The 25485-nt window shown below is 41.8% G+C and overlaps 2 protein-coding genes across 8 annotated transcripts in view; one reads left to right on the top strand and one right to left on the bottom strand.

The window, feature by feature from the left end:
• The window catches only part of tmtc3 (transmembrane O-mannosyltransferase targeting cadherins 3), a 59887-nt gene extending 44950 nt beyond the window's left edge, over nucleotides 1–14937 (bottom strand). The window contains exons 1-6 of one of the 4 annotated variants that reach the window (XM_048549002.2): nucleotides 14814–14937; nucleotides 11264–11433; nucleotides 9956–10156; nucleotides 6954–7172; nucleotides 2732–2831; nucleotides 364–479 (exon numbers count right to left, since the gene is read on the bottom strand). In XM_048549002.2, the coding sequence (XP_048404959.1) occupies nucleotides 364–479; nucleotides 2732–2831; nucleotides 6954–7172; nucleotides 9956–10156; nucleotides 11264–11266 (639 nt within the window). In that variant the 5' untranslated portion in view covers nucleotides 11267–11433; nucleotides 14814–14937. The remainder of the gene's footprint in view (nucleotides 1–363; nucleotides 480–2731; nucleotides 2832–6953; nucleotides 7173–9955; nucleotides 10157–11263; nucleotides 11434–14813) is intronic. The other 3 variants (XM_048549003.2, XM_048549004.2, XM_048549005.2) reach the window with 3 other exon arrangements.
• A 3964-nt stretch (nucleotides 14938–18901) lies between these two features.
• The window catches only part of cep290 (centrosomal protein 290), a 139926-nt gene continuing 133342 nt past the window's right edge, over nucleotides 18902–25485 (top strand). The window contains exon 1 of one of the 4 annotated variants that reach the window (XM_048548848.2): nucleotides 18902–19068. The gene's annotated coding sequence lies outside the window, so the exon portion shown is untranslated. The remainder of the gene's footprint in view (nucleotides 19069–25485) is intronic. The other 3 variants (XM_048548846.2, XM_048548847.2, XM_048548849.2) reach the window with 3 other exon arrangements.

Genomic DNA, 25485 nt, shown 5'->3' with positions numbered 1-25485 from the left:
CTCAGGAGCACAAAAGCTGACGTTTCGGGCCTAGACCCTTCCCGAAACGTCAGCTTTTGTGCTCCTGAGATGCTGCTTGGCCTGCTGTGTTCATCCAGCCTCACATTTTATTATCTTGGAATCTCCAGCATCTGCAGTTCCCATTACCACTGTGTCTGATCACTATCTTCATTTCCACACAATAAACAATTCTCATCATCTCCCTTGTGGTGCGTTTGCTGGCTATCTATGTCCTCTGGTTGTAAAGTCTTCTACCAGTGAGCTGACTTTCCCCGACTATTCTGTCCTCTGGAACATATAATTATATGATCCACAAAGAGAACCTCAATCACGCGGGGCTCAGTGATTGCTAATTATACTTACTCCTTGAGCAACAAAGATTTCATAGACAAAACATATGCCGATGACCGTTATTCCTTGTTCCTTGCATAAAGTTGCAACGGCAACTAATATTACAGTGACCACAATAGGAGCCCACACTGAGGAAGAAAAAAAACGTGTTATTTTGTCCAGTACAATCCACATTGCTCCCCGACAAAGTGCAGCTCTTCCATGAAAACCGTTATTATAAATACAAAAAAAGCAAGAAAGACTTATATTTGTCACACCTTTTATAACTACAGAAGTCCCCAAAGTAGCTTATAGCCAATTAAGCAGAGTCACAGTTGTAAAGTCAGAAATGTGACAAAAAAAGGGACATAGCAAGCTTCCGCCACCAACAAGATATTGCCCAGAGAATCTATTTTAGGGCACTGATTGATGGATAAATTTTGACAAAGGCAAAGGGAACTCTGTTTTCTGAGTGAGATACTAAACTCTGTCTGGCCTCTAAGGTGAATTATAAACTCCTACAGGAGCATAAGAACAGGATGTTTCATGCGTTGGTCAATATTTATCATTCTACCAATGCGCAAACACAGATTCACTTCGTTTTTCTTTTACTCAATCAGGATGGAGGCAAACATTTTGACTGCACTTTCCCAACTGCGTTTGAGAAGGTGGCAGTGAGAGATCTCCTCCACTGACTGTAGCTCATTTGTGATACAGCGTTGGTAGCTAATTCCAGAATTTGATCTAACAGACAGACAGTAAACAGCAACAGTTCTAAACCAGGGTGGCATGGTGTCTTCAAGAGATTTACAGGCACCTTGTCCTTTTAGTTAGCAGAGATCAAGGTTTTGGAAGATGATGTCAAACCAGCTTGGGTGAACTGAACCTTATCTCGTAACTGGCACACACTGCTGCCACTATGCATCAGTGAGGCTGAACATTTTAGGTGATGGATCGGGTGCCGATCAAATTGGTTGCTTGGTCCTGCATTTTGCTGACTGCCTGGAGGATTGTTGGAGCTGCACTTATCCAAGTATTGCGTCACACTCCTGACTTGCACCTTGTGGTTAGTCAAGAGGCTTTGAGGAGTAAGGTGGTAAGTTACCTGCCACAGAATTCTGAGCCTCTTACCTGATTTGTAAGCACAGTATTGAGAAATTGGCCCAGTACAGTTCTCGATCAATGGTAATGTTGACAGTGAGGGATTCAGCAACAGTACTACCTTTGACTGACACAGACAGTTAGATTCTCTTTTGCTGGAGACAGTGATTCTTGGTGCTTTTGCAGTGTAAGCTTTCATTTGCCATTTATCAGGCCAAACCTGAATGTTGCTCAGTCTTGCTGCATGCATGCTGTTTTAGAATTGGAACAGTTGGAAATGTGACCGAACACTGCACAATATCAATTAATATCCTTACTACCATTAACCTGATGAAGGAAAAGTCATCGATAATGTAACTGAAGCTGGTTGGATCGAGTAGTCTTCTCTAAGGAGCTCTTACAGTGACGTCTTGGTGTTGAGATAATTGGCTTCCAGCAGGCATAACCATTTTCCTTTTGTACCGGTACCGCTATGACTCCAACCAGCACAGAATTTTCCCCAATTCCCCCTGTCTATAGTTTTCTAGGGATTTTAAAAATAAGCAATTGGATAAATCCTTTACAAAGAATTGCAGGACTGCAAGGAGGGTGGGACTTATCAGCCAACTTTACCATGGAGCCAGCATAGACACCATGTGTCTATGTTATATCATGAATGTTGGTATAATGATAATATCACTAAACTCGTGATCCAGAGGCCCAAGTTAATGCCCTGAGACCTGGTTTAAATTCCAACACCTGTTAAATCCAATTATTACACCTGGAATTCAGATACTGTGATTGCTGTCATCGACTGCTGCAAAAATCCTTATGCTCATTAAGGCCTCTTAGGAAGGAAATTTACCATCACTACCCAGCTGACCTACATGTGACTCCAGACCCACAACAATGTAGTCGGTTCTTAACTACCCTCAAATGGTTTAGTAAGTGCACAGTTTGAGGCCAGTTAAGAATGGAACTTATCAGCAAAGAAGCCAAGAGCTATGGTCATTCTAAATGCTTGATATAGAAAAGATAACACAAAACAGATTTTTGGTCAAGTTCGTGTTGGGCATTCATGTGGTGAAAATTTAAGATTGAAAATGAACAAGAGAGAATCAATTTTAAGAACGAATACAAAAAAGCCAACGTTAAAACAAGTAGGCTGGAAATTGTCTAAGACAGTAAATGCAATATTTTAAATCTTTCAAGCAGCTGCTTGCAGTCATGAGATGGTTACTGAATACACGTGACTAAAACTTTGCTCATATTCCAGACACATGGACTTTGGCTGCTATTACAGAAAATCATAACACGTTACCGATGGAGTTGTTGGGACCTTTAGACTTGGTGTACGATAAAAACGCAGCCAGAAAGAAAATGGAGGACAAAAGCTCAGCCCGACCTACAACTCCAGTAACCTGCAGCATAAACAGAAAGAGACCGATGTAAATTTCTATGCAAGGCCAGCATTTAATTCTTTACTTGGATCACATAGCACACAAACAGGTTGTCCATCCAAACAGATCATGTCAGTATTTACCCACTACACTCTTCACATTCTTCTTCATTCAACAGGACAAGCTTCCATTCCCTTCTCCCTCATATACTTCTCATAATCCCCTGCATGAATCTATAGAGTTTACTTTAATGCTGCCTGTTGAGGGGTCCAAATTCTCACTGTCTGTAAAGAGGAATCTCCTGGGATTTCTGGGTGACTATCTTATATTGAAGGCCTTCAGTTATGCTCCCCCCTACAAGAAGAAATGCTCTCTCTGTAACCACTCTATCAAATCCTTTCTCAATTTTGAAGACCTCTGTTAGGTCATCTTTAACTTGCTTGCTTCAAAAGAAGCAAGGAACTGCCAACCCATTCCTGAAATGTGCACTCTTGCATTTATGGCAGCATTCTTGTGAATCTTTTATGCATGTTCTTCATTGCTCCAAATACTTTTTATAGTATGGCAAACAGAACTGCATGGAGTACTCGTAGCTAAGGTCTAAACAAGGTTAGACACAGCTTTAGCATGTTATCCTCCATTTCACTTTCACCTGTTTAAAAATAAAACCCCAGTGTCAATTTGCTTGCTTACTTTAGGCCTCAATAACCTGTAGTACAGCTTCTAGTGGTTGAAGTACCTGTATTCCAAGGTGCTTTTGATGCCTGAATCCACTTGGACTCATGGCTTCCAAGTGACACACCACTGCCGATCTCTTCCCCTGCATTCTTTCTACCAAAATATATGACCTTGCATTATCTGAAGTTAACTTTACTTCCAGACTACTTGCCCATTCTACAGCTTTGTCGCCTTCTGTCTTTGTCGCAGTCCCCCTCAATATTGACTATGGGCCCAAACTGGTGTCATCTGCTAAATTAAAGTGGTTCTGGTTCCAAAATCCAAATCCCTAATGAAACTGTGAATAACAGCAGTCCTTGTGGAACAATGCTACCCATTTATTGTCATTGTGAATAGTTTCCAGTTACTTCAACTCTGTTTTCTATCACGTAACCAGTTTGCAGTCCTCCCTTCCACTTGTCCCCGGTCTAAGCATTCTCTGTTCCTCTTTAAAAAAAAATTTAGGATATCTTGCTAAATTTTCAAATGCCAAAGTGGCTTTTACAAAACAAAAATCAGTTGTATTCAATTCAATCCCTGTCCTAAGCATCTTCCACTCAAAGGTTAGGAGTGCTTTCTAAAATACATTCAGGGTTTTGAGAGATATCTGTGCTAAGGAATCAAGTCAGTTCGGTGACTAACTAGGTGAGGTGCAAATGCACAGCAAAACTTTCTATGCTCTGCCTAACCATGTGCTATCACCTTTAATCCCAGAGGACCACCTTCTTCTTCAACAGTGTGCTGCTGCCCATTCCACAAGTATCTTCCTGAGTCAGGTGGTTAACCTAGAACCTTAAACACAAAATCTAGGCTGACATTCCACTGCTGCTACTGAGGGGGTGCTCCACTACTGCAGGTGTCATCTTTACGAGATGATTAAAAATAAAAGACAGGCTCTGCCATATCTCTATCACTCATGGGATTTAGATGCCACTGGTAGGTTTGATATTTATTGTCCTGCCTCAACCGCCCCAACAAAGACTACATCAAATTACTGACTTGAACCACTGTAGTCCTCATGTGCAGATACAACTACAGTGCTATTTGCAAGAGAGTTCCAGAATTTTGACCGCAAAACAATAAAGGAAGTGATTTTTAAAAATTTATTCAAGGGATGGTGGCATCACTGGCCCTTGTCCAGCCCTAACTACCCAGTTGACAGTCAACTGCATCATTGCGGGTCTGGATTCATATATAGGGCAGACCAGGTGAGGATGGCACAATTCCCAGCCTAATGGACATTAGTGGTCCAGATAGGCTTTTAATGACAAACAGCAATGATTATGTGGCTGCAATCAGGCTAACCTTTTTAATTACAGAATTTTTAAAAAAATTGACTTCAGAGTTTATCTACTGTGGTGGAATCTGAACCCATATTGGCCCCAAAACATTAGCCTGGGGCTCTGGATTACTCGTCAGTGACATTACCACTACACCACTGCTTCCCCTGCATCCCTAACTGACAACATCCAACCTGGAAAATCAGTCCAAATGTAGTAAACGGCATCTCAGACAGAATGGCCTTGCCCCTAAATGAGTTCCTGGACCCACTGAGAGGGGACAGATTAATATTGTTTGATGAGACATTTAACCAAGATTCAGTGCCCAATTTCATAATCAATAATTTCCACATGATGAGAAGCACAGATGACTCAACAGCTCAATATTGGAGTAAGATTGTCTTCATGCTTTATGGTGGGTAATGAAATCTTTTCCAGTCACAATTATCACAGTCAATCCATTTCCGTTCTCATTCCTCAGGTGCTGAGAGATACTTTGATATTTGTATCTCACCTCGTATCCATAAAGAATTCAGTCTGATGCATAAAACTCAAACTGGTGGAGGGAGAGAAAGAATTGCTTTCACTTTTTTAGCTTAAAATGCACTCAAAATTCAATGACAAAACTGGTGGCCTTATCAAATGATACAAGCTGGAGAACACAGCATTCAACATTAGTTGCCAACACATTGGGTATAATAGGATCAAATTTAATGTTTCTAAATACATCTACTCAAATTATAATGTATTAACGATCTCAGGTGATACACGTTGAACTTATGTTTGCATTTCTAGGTATTCTCACTTTCCTGCATTCAAGTAAAATCACTTTGGGAGCATTTGAGCTGTCAGCTGTTGGGAAATCAACAGTCTAATTACATCACAAATAGCAAACAAGTGAAAACATCAGCTTAGGATTCATTCAACTAGATTCATTAAATACTTAGCCAATTATGAGCACTAGTCTTGAAAATTATGGAAGGGTTTGATAACAGACAAATTGAGACTGCTTCGTATATGCCAAGTCCAAAATTACGGTCTATAGGATAATCATTAAGTAATTGAAGGAGGAATGCTTTACCCTGACTGTGTGTAAAATATAGAACTCATTGCCACATTGATGATTGAAACAAAACGCTGAGATGCAGGCCAGTTGAGGGATAGAGGAAAGAGTGGTTATAGGGTTAATTGGAATGTAAGGAGGCTCAGGCAGAGATCCACAGGGATGAATGAAGAAGTTATAACAGATTTAGACCAATCTATTTAAATCTGAAATGATTGCCTAGCCTAAGGCAAAGCATACTACCAAGCTCAGTTGTGCCGCACAGTGATTAGTATTAGTTATTACATGTGGGTTTTCTAACAGTCATTGCTTCCAGATCACACAACAATAAACTATCCCTGGCTTATCTACAAATAACCAACACGGGAGCTACACTTGAAATGGTGAATCCTGAAAATCATATCAATGAAGCTTCAAATAGCAACCTGAAGTTGACAACTGGTTGCCAAGAAAGATCACATCTGCAATCAATTTGTGGTCCTCTCCACACAAATCCTCTAAAGGTACGCGATCAGCAAGCGATTTTATTTTACAAATCGCACCATTTGGACACCTCCGTGGCCACACATTCCAAAGTGGGTCTTGGACCTGGGCCTTCTGGTGCAGAGGAAGGGTCACTTCCACCGTGCCTCAAAACCTTTTGTCTGGCACTGGAAAAATTATTTTCAACCAACCCGTTTGGACATGTTATGATACAGCTCCATGGCAGGCAGGCTTGAAAATGAACCTTCTGCGTCAGACATAATGACATACCATTAGACCACAAGTACCCTAAATAATTAGGGTAATTCAATCACCACATAACCCCTGTTGGCCCAATATACCAACTAATAACTATAGGCTTCTTCCGAAACCATTTGAAGTTGAGGACCTACGAGTGAAGAATTCATTAAGATCAATTTTAAAACTGAAAAGTGAGAATCAAGATAGCTCCATTGGCGAACCACTATGTTAAACTTAAAAAGTGAAGTGGGGAGTAAAACAGGAGCTTTTATTTTGTTGTAACACTGGCTTTTGCGCATCTGCCTTCAGTTAAGATTGCATAAACCTCACACGCACATACATGTTTAAATCCTTACTCACCGCTTCAGTGTGAATTGGATGAACTGCAAAAAGCAAAGAAGCAATCAGACTGGATTTCCTGTCCAGGAACAAATGGCATACTTTGAGATAGATTACACAGACCACTGCGTGCAGGACAAGATTCGAGAGGTGGTAGAAAGCAGAATTCAGTTCACTGAAAAGGTAATTTAATCGAAATGTGAACACAGTGAGCGGTCGATAGGATTTGTGGCTCCTTTCCTGTGTGGGGAGAAATGTCTCTTTTAGAAAACTTAAAAACCTATGTACGAGTGCCACCAGATTAAAAAAACTTATTTCTCAATTTACAAAAAGATGTAAAAGCAGTGTTGAATAACCAAGATCTACCAACAAAGTATAAAGCAATTAGGTCATTCAAATCAGGTTATTCTGTGTGGACCAATATTCAGCCTAATCAGCAATAATTTTTGTGTGAATTGGGATTTTAGCTTTGTCATTAAATTCTTCTGTCTGAATTATCCAATGCCACCTGAGGTACTAAACATCTTTTCTTTGAATGGTACCAAAGGATCATTTATATCCACCATTAGTGTCTCAGTCTGAAAGGGAGCACCTCCAGCAGTGCAGCTTTCCCTCAATTACGTGCTGGAGTCTTAAGATTTGGTTCTGGTGCACAACAGGATTCTAATCCACAAACTCCTGACTCACTGGTAAGAATTTTACTATCCGAGCCACGACTGACACATATTGCGTAAAGGACAGATCGCTACTTACTTGTGGTTTAAATCCAATAAAATCAAAAGGAAATAATTGTTTAGAATGTAAACAAGGTAATGAAGTGTTCAATTTGTATGAAGCCTCAGGATACTGGATTTCTGATTGCCACACAATGGGAGGGAAACGACTGCAGAGGAGATTCACCTGGATGTTACCTGGGCTAAAGCTTTTCAGCTGTGAAGAGACACTAGATAGGCTGGGATGGCTTTCCTTAGAGCAGAGAAGGCTAGGTGAGGGCCTGATTGCGAAGTACAAAATTATCAGGACGTAGACAGAGTAGATGGGAAGAAACTTTTCCCCTCAGTTGAGGGGTCAATAACCAGAGGCATAGTTTTAAGATAAAATGCAGGGGAGATTTAAATAAGTTTTTTTCCACTGGGATGGTAGGTTTCTGGAACTTACTGGCTGAAAAAGTGGTAGAGGCAAGAACTATGACAATATTTAAGTAGTATTTAAAGGACCACTTGAAGTGCCGTGGTATACAAAGCTACAGAACAAGTGCTGGAAAGTGGAGTTGGGTAGATACATGTTTGACGACCAGCATGAACTTGACAGGCCGAAGGGCCTTTTTCGTGCTAAAAGAACTTATGGCAATATCCTTACCCTTACAGTTTAGGCAGGATCTGAAAATAGTGACTAAGAGACAAAATTAGTGAACAAGGATTTCATTAAAGATGGGACTTAAAGCTATGAAGCAAAGCTTGAGAAGTTATGGGTGGCAAGGAATGGCCTGATGAAAACCTTCATGATTTTGAAGTGTATGTAGTAAACTGTATTAGATTAAGAGTAAAGATTATTTTAAAAATACTAGATTAGTAAACAGTAACATTATTTATATTGGAGGAGGCACAACAGGAGAAGAGTGAGGAAAATGGAAACAAAAAAGTTCCTTCAGACAGAAAGCAGTTAGTTACATTTTGGAATCTTGTTTCAGAAATGGTACATATTGGTCGGAAGACGAGGGAGGCCACATTATTTGGAAGATGCTGGGTAGAGGAACCAAGGGATCTTAGAGTGAAAGTGCATCAATCACTAAAAGTTGGAACAGAGGTGAGCATTAAAAAGAAAACAAAAACAAGGCTTCATATCCTGTGGGTTAGAATGAAAAGTTGGGAGGTATTTAGAAAACTACAGTGAACCTTGGGTTAGATTTATTATTATGAAAAGGATTAGATACTTTTGAATACAGAAAGAAAGTTTATGAGGGCAACAGCAGAAATGAGTGGAAACAAACATCAGGAAAGATTTGACAGGCTAGGTTTCTTTCTTGTTCTTGAAAACAAGAGAGTTAGGTCACCATTCGATAAGTTCAGGGTTGATTTGATCGTGCCCTGAAATGTGCTTTTCTGCCCACACCTATTACTCTCAACTCACTTGTCAAAGATTCAACTACCTCAGCCTCAAATACAATCAAAGATCCAGTCCTCTATTGTTGGCTGGGGGAGAGAATTCCTGGCACATTTAAAGCAGAGATGAGATCTGTTTTTCTCAAAGGGTTACGAGTCATTGAAACTCTCTTCTTTGAAAGGCAGTGAAAGCAAAGTTGGAATTTTTATGGGCGTAGGATGATGGGTTCTTGAGAAGAAAAGAGATGAACAGTTATCGGGGTAGTAAGGAACGTGCACTAGTTGGATCTGCCATGGTTTTATCAATTGGTGGAGAAGGCTCACATGGCCAGTGGCTGAATGAAAAATCAGGAATGTGTAGCAGGCAGGATTTGGAAGAGCACAGATCACGGAGGGTTGGAGGAGATTACAGGAATAGAAAGGGTGAAGGCCACGGAAGGACTTGGCCAAAGGATATGAATTTTAAATTCAGTGTTGCCAAGAGAGGAAGCAAGGCAGTTCTGACAGAAGTAGTGGCAGAAAAATGGAAGGTCATGTGAATGAGCAGAGTTTTGCATCAGTTCAGGTTTACGAGGTGCAGAAGATAGGAGAATGGCCAAGAAAGCATCGGAAGAAAACCTGCTGATTGTTTTGTACATGCAACAATCAATAGGAATTCCAGATGATTCTGAAAGAAAATAAAAATGTGAGCTGGAATTGGATACTTAAACCTATTCTTTCATTCAAGTCTGACCTTTTCCTCAAACCGCAATTCCATGAGAGTAAGACCAGATATGGTTATCAAATATTGACTATATATCTACATATCATTGTTTAACATCTATATTGTTAAAGTTTTAATTCAACTTTAAAATCATTTTTAAGTGCAAATATGACATTGAAATGTGAGATTTTATGAGAATACAGCAGAAATGGCATTACCTCATTCATTGGAGTTCCCCAGAAGTCATTGTGGAATAAGTTCTTTAAAGGTGTTGAAGGATGCAAATCTTTGTTATCCAGAATGGCAGAGACATCATCAAAAACAAACCCACAATTCGTGCTGTTCCAGTAACAAGCGGCCACTACCGCTGTCAACAAAACTACCTCCTTCCAGCTCAGCTCAGCCATCCTCACAGGCTGCTGTAGAAAATTAAAACTATTTTAACGACATTTTGCTTTCATCTCCTTTATGAAACAAACTAAGCAAACCCACAACATAAAGCTTTGCTAATTTTGTTACGTTTCTATTCAAACCAGAAACAAGTCTCATGTAATAAACACTGACTACAGACATGTCACCTGTTGGGAACACTGAAAAGTTACTCACCTCCTGGCTATGAAAAGCTATCTGCTACTTACAAGGCACAAATTAGGAGAGCGATGGGATATCTTCTACTTGCTGACAGCTACCAGTTGCAACAACGCTCATGAAGCACAATGCCATTCTGTACAAAGTAGACTGCTTGATTAGCATTGCATCTACCACCAAAGCACTGTATACTATCTACAACCAACTCAAACTTTAACAGCATTTTCTATGATCTCTACCACCTGAAAGAACAAGACAGAAGGTGCTGGGAACATCTTGTAGTTTCCCTTCAGGTTTCACACCATGCCGATCTGGAACAATACCATAATTCCTGATATGCGGTTGAATCAAAATCTGGGAACTCATTCCCTAACAATATTATGGGCCTATATACTCTATATGGTGTCCAGACAGTTAAAGCAGGAAGATCAGCACTTTCAACTTCAAGGGAAACTAGGGATGGCAGCAATGCCGGCCTCATGTACCAGCAATGCCCTCATCTGAGAAATTAATAGTAAAAGGTATCTATTGCTTCTTATTCTACACTGAACTAATCATCCCACATCTTTGTTTGATCAGACTTAGATCTAAGCGGAAACTGTCTACCAAAAATCACTGCAAGCTGATAAAAAAAATGGGAGGGAAGGGACTCCTGCTGTTCTAAAATGGAGGTTCCCTTTTAATGCAGGTCAGCACAACAGACTTGTCTTCTTTTATTTGGTTCCCTTGGCGACTGTCCAATGTAACTTGTACACGCAACAAACTTACATTACTCACGAGCAAGCACAATCTCATTAATATGTGCTTGAACCTCCTAAAAATATTTATATAAGAGATCCAAATCTATGAAGATTTTCTGGAAATATTGTACTTCTTTGGTTAAAAATGTGCATATTTCATAATATTATTTAGAACACACTACTCCACACAAAACATACCATCACAGATTGCTTCAGGTGTTGCAGTACTCTTTATGTCAGCTTTCCTGATCCTCTGATTTTGCTTGGCCTCATCCAGCTTTATACCTTGTTATCTCAGGTTCTCCAGCATTGGCAGTTCCCACTACCTCTAAATGGTGCATCTGCACAGGTTAGGTTTCCCGAGTGCACTACAGGAGGCAAAGGCATCGTGGGAGCATCAGTAGGATTAATCCAGAGGCCCAGGTTATTGCTGTGGGAACACGTGTTCAAAATCCACTATGGTGTGGTATTTAACTCTAATTAATAAGTCTGAAACAAAAAGCTTGCCTTGATGGTGGTGACTGGGATTATCATCAAATTTTGTAAAGCAAATTTAGGGAAGGAAATTTGCCATCCCCACCTGTGCTGGCCTATATGTTACTCCAGCCCCACAGAACTCTGGTTGACTCTTAAGTGGCCTCTGAAATCATCACGCAAGCCAATCAAAGGCAGTTGGGAATGGGCAACAAATGCTCATCTTCACAGTGGTGCCTACATCCCATGATGTTTGTTCCTCTCCCACCAGCACCAAAACCCCAACAGCTCTCACACAAGATCAATAATTAATTAATCTGGTCAGACTATCAATGGCCTAGAACAATCCTCATTCTGAGCAGACAATAGAATTTAACAGTGCAAATGATCAGGCTAAACATAATCAAGAGGATATACTGTACCTGCAATAATTCTATCCTTTAAACAGATGATCTGGTTGTTATCACACTGACACTTGTGGGACCCTAACTCTCACCATTGCCCACGGATGACTATTCCATCACACACTGGGACAACTCATGCTCTACCCCTCCATAAACTCTGCTTCCTTAACCCTAACCCTAACATGCACCTAGTTCCATTCACCCATCACCCTTCTGCTCAAGATTTACACTGGTTTGTTTTTAAATCCATCCATGGCTTCAGCCCTATTAGCCTTTAAATTCATGCACATCCGCAATATCCATTGCTCTATGAAATCAAAACACAAGTGTACTATTAGTCTGAAATAACAAAAACAAAAGTTGTAAAAACTCAGCAACTCTGGCAGCATCCTGCAGAGAAACAAAGTTAGTGACTCTGGATCTGTGACACAGAATCAGAATCATTGTTTGACCAACATGGCCATGCCTTCTGCCACTGGGCTGCTGACCCCAAAATTCACTCCCTTACCTTTGCTATGATTCAAAATGCCCTTTGTCAAAAACTTTGGTTACCTGCCCTAACACCACCATAGGTCCAGGGTCAAATTTTGCTTTAATGTGAAGCAACTTGAAATGTTGCACTACACTAAATTTTATAAAAATGTAAACTGTTTTGGTTGTATTACAGACTGTCACCATTGCTGGCTCCAATGTTTTATTGACTAAATTTGAATTCATGAACTTTCATGGTAGGATTTGAACTATAATCTCTGAATCATTAGCCCAGATCTCCAGAAGATTACAACCAAAAAACAGCGAGCTGGAGAGCACTGAAGAAACTAAGCTGGTTGGGCAGCATCCGATGCAGAGTCACTACACTCGAAACGTTAACTCCACTTCTCTCTACACAGATGCTGCCAGTCCTGCTGAGCTTCTCTGGCACTTGTTCGTTCTCTTGACCATTAGTCCAGTTATGATACTACTGCAACAGCTTAGTGCTGTTTCTGTTAATAAAATGTGAGGCTGGATGAACACAGCAGGCCCAGCAGCATCTCAGGAGCACAAAAGCTGATGTTTTGGGCCTAGACCCTTCATTATCACTGCTGTTTCTGTTAGCTGGTTTACCAAATTATACAATTAGCTTGTCATTTTAAGTAATATGCAGTGAGATCCTTTAGCTGATACTGTAAAAATTCACGTGATGAATATGTGAATCCTGACAGCCTATCCTTCTATTCCTGTTTTTGCTACCCATGTTCCTACTCATACTGAAGTCCTAACCACGTGTTACCCCTGGGCTTGCTGAACACTAACTCTTAATTCATCAACATCCTTGTATTAAAGTTTCCATTTCAGTTTTCAAATTTCCCTCCATCTCCATAACATCCCCAAGCCCTTCACAATATTCATGTACCTACAACTCTGGCCCTTCAACATCCTTAACTTTAAATGGCCCTCACTAGCAGTCACACCTTCAGCTGCTAAGGCCCCATGCTTTTGAATCCCTACAGTGTTCTCTCAAGACATTTCTTCAAACCTACATCTTTGTCCAAGCTTTCCATCATCTCCCAATATCTCCTAGAGCTTGATGTTAAGTTTGGCTTGATAATGTTCCTGTGAATCACCTTGAGATGTTTTATTACATCAAATAGCTACAGAAATACTGTGTGGTTCTTGCTTCCTCTCCATGCATTTTATGCAGTACTTCGTTCCAACATACAAATTAGGAGGAGCGGACTACTCCATACCTAGAGCTGGCTCTGCTCACAGCTCGTTCAGTTACTCTACATTCCCATTTACCTCAATAGTATTTCACATCCTTGATCATCAAAAATCTATCCACTTCTACCTCAAAAATAGTCAAAAGACTTAACATTCATTTTAAGGTAGAGTTCCAAATACTCTCAACCCTTTGTGAGAAAATGTTTCTCCTAACTATCTCAAATGCATGACTTTTTAAATCTTTAAACAGTGTCCCCAATTTCACAAACAAGAGGAAACATCCTCTCCAGATTCACTATGTCAAGACCTCTCAGGAGTTTATATATTTAAGTGAAGTCAGCAGTTACATTTCTAAACTCCAGCAGATACAAGCTTAGCCTGTTCAACTTTTCATCATAATACAGCTTGCCTATTTCAGAAGGCAGACAAATGACAAGCACATTGATGATGCTCTGGAGGCACATGCAGGTCAGGAAAACAGATTTCCTTCTTAAAGGATAATAGTGAAACAGATGGAACTTTATAGCAATCAGAGATAATGGGAACTGCAGATGCTGGAGAATCCGAGATAACAAAGTGTGAAGCTGGATAAACACAGCAGGCCAAGCAGCATCGCAGGAGCACAAAAGCTGACGTTTGGGGCCCAGACCCTTCATCAGAAAAAAGTGTTATGTTCATCCACTCGCAATCTGTTTTACTTGCACCTCCTCCCTTTTTCTGCAGTATTAGAGACACAGTTTTCCAGTTCCTCAGTTCCATAGAAACAGTGTACTTGAAGCATAAAGTCTGTTCCTATCTACACAAATGCTACCGGATCAGTTGGGTTTCTCCACCACCGACTGTTTTGGCTTCTGATTTCCAGCATCTGCAACAATTAGCCTTTATCATCTGTCTCTCCCACTCACTTGGAGAGCCATTCACTCTGGAGACTCCCAGGTTGAGTCGTACCATCAGGACATCAAAGAAAATATACAACAAAGGGTTAAGGGGCACAAGGTAAAGAGTAAAGGGGAGTTAAGGGATAAAAAAGGAGTAAAGAGCAATGGGGGGGGTAAGGGGGGCTTTGAAATGAGTTGGTCGCCCAGCGGCTCCCCTCTCCCAATCTGTCCTTCCATTTGACAGGACCCGATACTAACCTGACCCCCACCCAAACGAACCCCCTCCCTTACCACTGCGGTGCTCCTCCCTGCTTCAAGACTCCACCCGCCGTTCTGCTAATTGCCAGCTCCTTTTAGCGACATCTCCTAGCAGCCACCCCTTTCCCTCCGACCCACCAACCAACCAACCAGACAGCATCCGCTTCCGGTCCGTTCTTAAACGGCCCTCCCCTCTCACTTCCGGTCCGTTCCCCTCCCCACACCCGGGGGCACAGCGGCTGCGGCCAGTGGGTCCGGGCTGCTGGTTGTTCCCCGCGTACCTTCTCTGGAGAAGGGTTTAGGCCCGAAACGTCAGCCTTCCTGCTCCTCTAATGCTGCTCGGCTCATCCAGCTCTACACCTTGTTATCCCATGCTCTCATGTGTTTGCACATTACCTCGACAAACAATCTTTACAGGAACAGCAAGTAGAAAAATAAAAAAAAACCGTTGATCTGAAATAGACTCCTGCTAATGGGAAATAAAAATGGAAAAATGCTTATATTTAGCATTTGGTATGCAACCTTGCAGAGTGGATCTTGCAACTGCTCCTGGGATTGCAGGCTTAGTTCAGGTTTATTTTACAGCTTTACAGTTATTATAGTCATCATATTTGGATGGATAGATGAATGTGAAAGGTTTGAAAGGATATGGGCATGGAGTAGGTAGGTAGGGGCTAGTTTAGTTTGGAATTATGTTTGTCATGGACTGGTTGGACTGAAGGGTCTGCTTCCGTGTTATGTGACTCTGACTATAATTACAAGGGAAAGCAAGACAATTGTTCAGATGTTTCTCCTCTGAAATAGAAACAAACTGCATATATCATGAGCTTTGGTTTGATTTGATTCATTATTGTCACATGCACATAGGTACAGTGAAAAATTTTGTTTTGTATGCTGTACAGGCAGATCATACCATAGTAAGTGCATGAGTGTAATAGAACAGAGCGAGGAATACAATTTGAAATTTCTGTTCATTCATGGCATGAGGGTATTGCTGGCAAGCCATGTGTTGCCCATCCCTAACTGCTCTTGACAAGGTGCAGTGAGCTACTTTCTTGAAATGCTCCAGTCCATGTGATGAAGGCAAACTCACATTGCTGTGAGGAGGTGTTGCATTTTGGTAAGGCATTCCAGGGCAGGACTTACATAGTTAATGTAGAGTACTAAGGAATGTTGCCATAGAGACGTGGAGTGGAATTGCAGGTAGACAGAGTGGTAAAAAAGGCGTTTGGCATGCTTGCTATCCCTGGTCAGAGTAGTGAGTATAGGAGTTGGGATGTCACGCTGCAGCGGTAAAGAACGTTGGTGAGACCATTTTTCGAGTACTGAGTACAATTCTGGTCACTCTTCTATCGGAAGGATGTTGTTAAACTTGAGAGGGTGCAGAAAAGATTCACAATAATGTTGCCAGGACTGGACGGTTTGAATTATTGGGAGAGACTCAAGATGCTGGGGCTTTTATCGCTGCAGCATTGGAGGCTGAGGCTGACCATTAGAGGTTTCTAAACTCATGAGGGGCACGGATACGGTGAATAGCCAAGGTCTTTTCCCTAGGGTGCGGGAGTCCAAAACTAGGGGGCATAGGTTTAAAGTGAGAGGGAAAAGATTTAAAAAAGATTAGAGGGGGAACTTTTTCATGTCAAGGGTGGTGCACATAAGAAATGAGCTGCTGGAGGAAGAAACATGTTAAAGGCATCTGGATGGGTATATAAATAGGAAGAGTTTATGGGAATTTGGGCCAAAAACTGGCAAGTGGGACTATGTCAAATTGGGAAGTACAGTCAGCACAGAAAAGTTGGACTGAAGGTTCTGATTCCATGTTGTATGACTCGATAAGTGAATTCCAGGATTTAGACCCGGTGATAAGGAAAGTTCAGGGATAGTCTTGATGTGTGTGACTTAGAAGGGCACTTGCAGGTGGTGGTTTTTTGATATAAATCTAGGCTGCACTCATCCTCCAACAGTAGCTGCTTCGATTGGTTGTATCCAGGTAATTCCACATGTTTAGATCGAGGAACATCTCCCAATTTAACTGCTACAAGATGATCTGCAATTGGAATATTCCAGTACTGACTGAATTACACTATCGAACATCTTCAAGTTTTAATCTCTAAAAATTGATTCTTGACATAAACATGACTTTCAAAGATATAGCAGGCATAGTATTAATTGGCTGAGTATTTTTAATAAAAATATCATTTTCATACTTTACTATTTATGCTGTTAGCTTAGACAATAGACAATAGGTGCTGGAGTAGGCCATTCGGCCCCTCGAGCTAGCACCACCATTCATTATGAACATGGCTGATCATCCACATCAGTATCCTGTTCCTGCCTTATCCCCATAACCCTTGATTCCACTATCTTTAAGAGCTCTATCTATCTCTTTCTTGAAAGTATCCAGAGAGTTGGCCTCCACTGCCTTCTGGGGCAGACCATTCCATATATCCACCACTCTCTGGGTGAAGAAGTTTTTCCTCAACTCTGTTCTAAATGGCCTACCCCTTATTTTTAAACTGTGTCCTCTGGTTCTGGACTCACCCATCAGTGGAACATGTTCCTGCCTCCAGAATGTCCAATCCCTTAATAATCTTATACGCCTCAATCAGATCCCCTCTCATCCTTCTAAACCAGTGTATACAAGCCCAGTCGCTCCAACCTTTCAACATATAATAGTCCCGCCATTCCGGGAATCGACCTTGTGAACGTACGCTGCACTCCCTCAATAGCAAGAATGTCCTTCCTCAAATTTGGAGACCAAAACTGCACACAATACTCCAGGTGCAGTCTCACCAGGGCCCTGTACAGCTGCAGAAGGACTTCTTTGCTCCTATACTCAATTCCTCTTGTTATGAAGGCCAGCATGCTATTAGCTTTCTTCACTGTCTGCTGTACCTGCATGCTTGCTTTCATTGACTGATGTACAAGAACACCTAGATCTCATTGTGCTTCCCCTTTACCTAACTTGACTCCATTGAGCTAGTAATCTGCCTTCCTGTTCTTGCCACCAAAGTGTATAACCGCACATTTATCCACATTAAACTGCATCTGCCATGCATCCGTCCACTCACCTAGCCTGTCCAAGTCACCCTGTATTCTCATAACATCCTCCTCACATTTCACACTGCCACCCAACTTTGTGTCATCAGCAAATTTGCTAATATCACTTTTAATGCCTTCGTCTATATCATTTATATATCGTAAACAGCTGCGGTCCCAGCACCGAACCTTGTGGTACCCCACTGGTCACTGCCTGCCATTCTGAATGGGACCCATTTGTCACTACTCTTTGCTTTCTGTCAGCCAGCCAATTTTCAATAGCTTCTGAGACTGAGGGCTATATTCAATTAGTAGAGGTACTGAAGGTGCTGAATATGGCAATAAACAGAAGAAAAGTTAGCAGTGTTTGGTCCAATTAGCCAGCATGTTTCAACAACAATTTTGTTTTGGTTATTTTGATGGACAGTCATCAGACTTTTGACACTGACTGATATTCAGACAAATAGCAGTGTTGAGCTAAAGATGATAGTAGGGCAGGAAACTAAAACTAGACAGAGAGGTGGATTTCAATGTTTGCCCTTAAGGATTACAGGTTACTGGTGAGTATTTGACAGGGAATTCCAGAGCTTTGGTGAAACCTAAATACTGTAGTTCCTGGAAATCTGAAATAAAATTGAATATGTGAAGAAAGTATTCATGCTTTGAAACCAAAGCTTCAGAACTTGAGCCTGTACTGTTACAAGTACCAAGCCACCAAGGCTGAGTCAATAATAATCGGGAACTTGCAATAAACCAAAAATGCAGAGATGGTGGAGGAGAAAGCAAGAATTGCAGATGCTGGAGTCAGAGACAACAAAGTTTGGAGGTGGAGGAACGCAGCAGGTCAGGCAGCATCAGAGCAGCAGGAAAGTTGACATTTCTTCCAAGTGTCCTGACCCGAAACTTCAACTTTCCTGCTCCTCCTGCTGCCTGGCCTGCTGTGTTCCTCCAGCTCCACACTGAGATCGTGGAGGGCTGTAGACAAACAACTCAAACGTTGCTGTGTTCTCCCTCTAACATCCTACCACCATTTAGTCGCTTATAGCATACACGACTGTATTCCATTAGTCACTGCCAGTGCCACCTGGAGAAGGGTCTTTCTGAACCAGGTGAGGGCAACCCGGAGGCAGAAATATCGCGAGAGTGGCTACCTCATGTCGTAAAGTGCCTTAACATCTGCCGTAGAGGCATGATGGTCGCCTAGCAGCAGCTTCCAACGGTCCCGCTGTCTCGGGCGCCCGGCAGAGAGGTAATGGAATCTCTAACTCTTTCTGTCTTGTTATTAATAAAATACCCTGAAAGCGGTTCAAGCTGGGCCGTGAGGCGCTGCCTGTAAGGACGGGACACTGACGTTAGCGAGTGGATATTACAATGCGCCCGGGGGACATGAGTGAATATATATCACACTCCCCGCCCCCGCCCCCCGGGGACGTGAGTGAATATATATCACACTCCCCGCCCCCGCCCCCCGGGGACGTGAGTGAATATATATCACACTGTCCCCCTCCCTCCCGGGGGACATGAGTGAATATATATCACACTCCCCGCCCCCGCCCCCCGGGGACGTGAGTGAATATATATCACACTGTCCCCCTCCCTCCCAGGGGACATGAGTGAATATATATATTACACTTCCCCCCCAGGGGACATGAGTGAATATATATATTACACTTCCCCCCCCCAGGGGACATGAGTGAATATATAATCACACTGCCACCTCCCCCACCCCGGGACGTGAGTGAATATATATCGCACTGTCCCCTCCCTCCCAGGGGACATGAGTGAATATATTATCACACTGCCCCTCAGGTCCCAGGGACATGAGTGAATATATATCATACTGTCCAACACCCCCACCTTGGGTGACATGAATGAATATATATCACACTGCCCCCTCCCCAGGGACATGAGTGAATATATAATCACACTGCCCATCTCCCCCTCCCCCTACCCCCAGAGGACACGAGTGAATATATAATCTCACTGCCTTCCCCCCCCCCGCCCAGTGATGTGTGCCAGTGTATGTTGTTACTGCCCCCCACCCCTACTGATGTGAGTGAGTGTATGTTCCAGTGCAACCGTCCTTTAGTGACATGTGCCAGTGTATATTGCCCTGCCCCCCCCACACCCCCGTGACATGAGCAAGTGTATATTAACACTCCCTGGCGTTCCATTCCTTCCCCCACTCCTGGGTGACATGAGTCAGCGTATATGATACTGGCCCCCTCCCCCAGTGACATGAGGAAGTGGATATTACATTGCCCTTCTCTCCTCCCACCCCTGTAATGTGAGCAAATGTATATTTCGCTCTGCCACCTCCCAAGGTGACGAGAGCAAGTGTACATTTTGCTGCCACTTCAGGGTGATATACTACACTGACCCTGCCCCCTGCCCCATGACATGAGCAAGTGTATATTTACACTCCTCGGCATTCCCTTTCTTCCCCCCCCCCGGTGAAATGAGTGAGTGCATATTACACTGGCCCCGTCCCCTAGTGACGTGAGCGAATATATATTACACTGCCTTCCCCTGGGTGACGTAACCGAGTGTGTATCACACTGCCCTACCCCAACCCAGGCTGATGTGAGCAAATGTATGTCACAATGCTTCCACCCCTTCCCCCAGGTGATGTGAGTGAATGTCTGTAACGCTGCCCCCGGGTGATGTGTGCAAGTGGACATTACACTGCTACTGATCCCAGCAAGTATCAGTTATACTGCCCTCTGGGTGACATGAGCACACGGATGTGTCACACTTTGCACACACCCAACCCCACCATCAGGGAAAGAAAATGTATGTTGGCAGCTCGGTTTGAGTTACATGGTTTTTTTTAATCACTTCTGTGTATTAAAATGTAGGGCAAGAGGCAAAGCATATCGACCACAGCAAAATGACTTATTTTCCCCATGACAATATTACAAATTTAATAAATATGCCCAAAATTTTTTTTAAAAGCTTCGGTGTTGATTTTACCACACTTATGTGGAAACCACATTCTCCGCAGATGGCTCAAATTTTCATGCAACACCAAGACCTGCAACATATAGCTGACAAAAATCAAACTGCCTTGTAGCCTCCAGAGCCAATCCATATTATTATAAGGAACAGTTTTTTCTGTGGCAGTATACTCCTTTACTGGCCTTTTGCCTTTCAGCATACATTACGACCTCACCAAGTCTCCTTGGCTTCTTCTAAATCTCACACCAACAGCCATGTAGAGGGACAAGGACAGCAGATACATAGGTGATGTGGTCTACCTACACTAAATGGACTGCAGTGGATCAAGAAGGCACCTCCTTCAAGGCATCTTTGAATGGGCAATAAATGCTGGCCCAGCCAACGTTGCCCTCGTCCCCTGAATGAATTTTGAAAAGCAGAGATAAGCCTAACCTCACCCAAAACGCTCTTGCCTGTGACCTAACTCTCACTGAGTCCCATTTATGTGTCACTCCTTGCTCGCTGACTTGTATTGGTCCCAATCGTGCCATACCTCTATTTTGAAATTTCCCATGTTCAGATCTCTCCATGGTCTTGGCCTTCACATCTCTATGACCTTCTCTTGTCCAACAAATCCCTGGATACTCTGCACTCCTCCAGATAGAACATTTTCATAAACATTGGAGACTGTGCCTTCAGCTACTTGGGCCTTAAGGTCTGGAATTTCCTCCCTGAAACTCTCCATCTCTCTCTTTTACTTCCAGACACTTGTTGAGACTGTTCTATTTGTGATCATCCATCCTAATAACTCTTTATGGCATTACATTTTGTCTAACAATGTTCCTCTGAAGCACGTTGTTGTGTGAATTTGATGAGTAAACTCAAGTTCTGATGAACATTCACAGGACTTGAAAGATTAACTCTGTTTTCACTCCACAGATGGTACCAGACCTGCTGAGTTTCTCTGGAAATTTGTGTTTTTGTTTCAGATCTTTGGCATCCACAATTTTTTATTTTATTTTGGTGAGATAAGCTGACTTGTTCCTCAGAAATTCATATCCTGAATTTTCTGTCCTGTGAATACCTTTCATATTTTCTGATAAATAGCTATTTAGTTTTCATGATTTGGGCCTCTTCAGTAATAATTTGTCCCATTTGCTGTTCAGTAGAATATTCTGAAATATGTAACATTGCTGTCATTGGTGTTATTTCCTTCAGGAACGTTTGCTTATGTTAGTGTCGAATTCAATCAAATTCTGTCTATTTCTGGGAATTTTTAGTCATTTAATGAACAAATCAAATTCATGTCTACCCATAATACTTTGACCAATAGCCATGAAGTCAACAAAAATGATCACTCCTAAAATTTGGGAAACTGCAGAAGATAATTGAATTGAGAGATATAGCAGGAACTGCAGATGCTGGAGAATCTGAGGTAACAGGGTGTTGAGCTGGATGAACGCAGCAGGCCAAGCAGTATCAGAGGAGCAGGAAGGCTGATGTTTAAGGCCTGGCAGAAGGGTCTAGGTCCGAAACGTTGCCAAATTGTATTGATCTGCCTTTCCTCTTTTGAGTGTAAACAAATAGTCTTTCTATTTCCTGTATCAATCTTGGAGAAATCATGTTTTTTTTATCATGTTAGTTATTTTAATGGTTTGTTCCTTGCATGTTTGGTCAGCCTGTGTCACACTTTTGCTGTTAAAACCAATGCACAGAAAGTGTACATTGTAACTCCACACCCAAGCGTAATTAACGGTAGTTCATTCTCTTGGCTTCCACTTAGCACCCTGCTTTCGTCAGAAAAAAGGGTTTTTGCAACTTTTATGTCATTCTTCATTAAAATGATGCTCAGCCCTTGTCCCAACTTGAGGGAATAATTTTAAGCAGAAAGGCAGGAGGTTTAGAAGGAAGAATATATTTCACCCACTAGATGATGGATTCTGGAATGCACTGTCTGGTGATGTAGTTGAGGTAGGAAACTACAGCCTTTAATGAGCACTTAGATGAGCATTTGAAATGCCAGAGTGCTGGAAATTGGACCTAGTGCTGATTTAGAGTAGTCATTGTCAGTACACTTGATGGGGTGAAGTGTCTCCTCTGTTGTTTGATTCTAAGATTTAAACTTAAGATGGACTCCCTTTGAATGAAGTAACCTCACTGCTGAAGCTGTTGGATATTCTGCATTGAAGCTAAGAACTGACTAATAGTAGTGGAATATCGATGATCGTTATTTATTTCTACCTCTGTGAAGCATTGAGCAAAGGTCTCTAATTAAAGGTCATTAGCTGAAGTTGAAGCTTATAAAATTGGTGAAAAATGGAAACGTTTTGTGGGGTTTTTTGGCAAACTTGCTCAAGTTCTGAGCTACTAAACAGCTATTTGTAAAGGCAAGTTATTCACCTGATTAGGGAACTTTCCTATCACTCAACATATGTGGTTGTACTGGGCAGAATTACTACAGTTACAATGTAGTGCAAAGGCTTTTTGCTAAGATTTCAACTACTTACTATTTTTAATGCTGACTTAGATGATTCACTTTGGGCTTAAAATGGATGTATTGAAATGACTCCTGTGTACTAAACGGCTCCAAACAATGGAGATCCAACACGAGTCAATTTACATGTCATAGACAGGTATAGAAAATAATTTAAAAGACCTAATTGGTTAGGTAGAGGGAAACTATTTCCGCTGGATAGGGAGACTTGGACTTGGGACCAAAGTCTAAAAATTATAGTCCTCATGGAGAGGCAAATGATGAAACATTTTTCTGCAAATGACAGTTGATTCTAGATCAGTTGTTAATTTGCTGAACAGAAATATGAGGAAATGCAGTAAATGGGGTAAGGAATCTGATGGTCCATGACCTAACTAATTGGTGGAACAAGCTTGGGTGCTAAATTGGCTAATCGTGTTCCTGTGTTCCAACAGAAGACTTGATATTACACATCAGTAAACATTCTGATGATGTCTGTACAGAAAATATAAATTATAAACTGCATATTATTTTTATATATTCCAATCCGTTGAATGTGACCAATATCAGTAGCAGAGAAGACGGAACATAAGATGCATTAATTCAGTGTGGTCTTACATCAACAGACGATTGGGTCTGAACCTGGCGTTGTTTAGTCAGCCTGTGAAATTATTTTTCACTGAAATCTCCAGTTGTTTATCTCATCGATGCATTTTTTGAATCCTTTAGCACGAGTTATTGAGGCCATGACATAACATCATCCTCAACTTCAGGATTACCTGAAGCGTTTTACACACAATTAGGTACTTTCTAAGTGTAGCAATGTAGGAAAGACATTAGCCAATTTATGCACAGTAAGCTCCTGCAAACGGCACTATGATAATGACAAGTGAATTAGTTTTTTTGTAATGTTGATGATGCATGACTGTTGGCCAAGAAACTCCCCTGTTGTTCTTACTTTAATGAGGAGGAGTTTTTACATTTACATAAAAAGGTAGAGAGGGTGTCTGGTTTCTGTTTCATCTGAATTATATGCACCTCATTGGTGCATTGGTCTCTCAGCACTGCAGTGGAATTCAGCCTGGTCAGGCTTTGTGCTCAACTTTCCAGATTGGAACTTGAACCCACAACATTCTGACATTCAACATTCACCTTAATCTACTTTATTAGTCTTTTTTCTCCATTTTAGGAGAAAGACTAGGCCACAGCCTACTAAGCCCGCTCCTATTTAACACTATCATGATAATGGTTGATTGAACCCTTAAATGCCAATGATCTTTTGCCTTTCACTTGCTTTATCTACATAACTCTTTGTGCCATTTATAATCAGAAATCTTTCAATCTCTAGTTTCAGTAGACTGAAGCACTGAATTTTCACAGCTCTGGGGTAGTGAAGTCCAAAGACACTCAACCCTCTGAGTAAAGAAACTTTTCCTCCTCTAAATTCTAAATGGCATTCCCCTCACTTTTACGTTGCTCCCTGATATGTCTTTAATGTGTCATGATGACCAAACTTCAGCCTGACGATTTCTGTATCTAGCAACTACAGAAGTCTGTGTAAAGCAACGAGTTTTAGCACAAGTGTTGATTGTTCACCATTTGTATGTTTTAATTTACATTTGGCTGAGTGTGACACAAAAGAATCCTCATAAAATTGAAGTAAATGGGAATCAGGGTGTGGTTGGAGTCATACTTAGAATGAAAGAAGTTAATTATAGTTTTTGCAGGTGAATCTTTTCAATCCAAGGATGCCACTAGACTGAAGAACTTGAAGTGCTACACCTCTCCCCCTCACCTCCATTCAAGGCACAAAACCTTCCATATCAGACAGGGGTTCATCTGTCAACTTGGTCTGCTATATCCCCTGCTCCTGATGTGGCCTCCGCTATGTTGGTGAGACCAAATGTAGATTTGGAAACCGTCTTGTCGAGTATCTGCGCTCTAAATGCAACAAACGACAACACCATCTGGTTGCAAACTGTTTTAACTCAACCCCCCACTCCCTGGGTGACATATTCATCCTGGGCCGCCTCCAGTGTCACAATGACACCACCCACAAACTGAAGGAGCAACACCTCCTATTCTTCCTGGGGAGCCCACAGCTTGATCAGTTCACCAGTATTAAAATCCACCCCCCCATATCCAACCCTCCCCCTCATCCCTGCCTCCTTAACCTGACACAACCTGTCCATCTTTCTCCCATCTATCCACTGACCAATCCCCACCACTCCCTACCTGCGCTCACTTATCACCATC

Source organism: Stegostoma tigrinum, chromosome 18, assembly GCF_030684315.1.
Source record: "Stegostoma tigrinum isolate sSteTig4 chromosome 18, sSteTig4.hap1, whole genome shotgun sequence".
Classification (NCBI taxonomy): Eukaryota; Metazoa; Chordata; class Chondrichthyes; order Orectolobiformes; family Stegostomatidae; genus Stegostoma; species Stegostoma tigrinum.
Note: the sequence above shows the minus strand (reverse complement) of the source record. Positions and strands in the feature narration are given on the sequence as shown.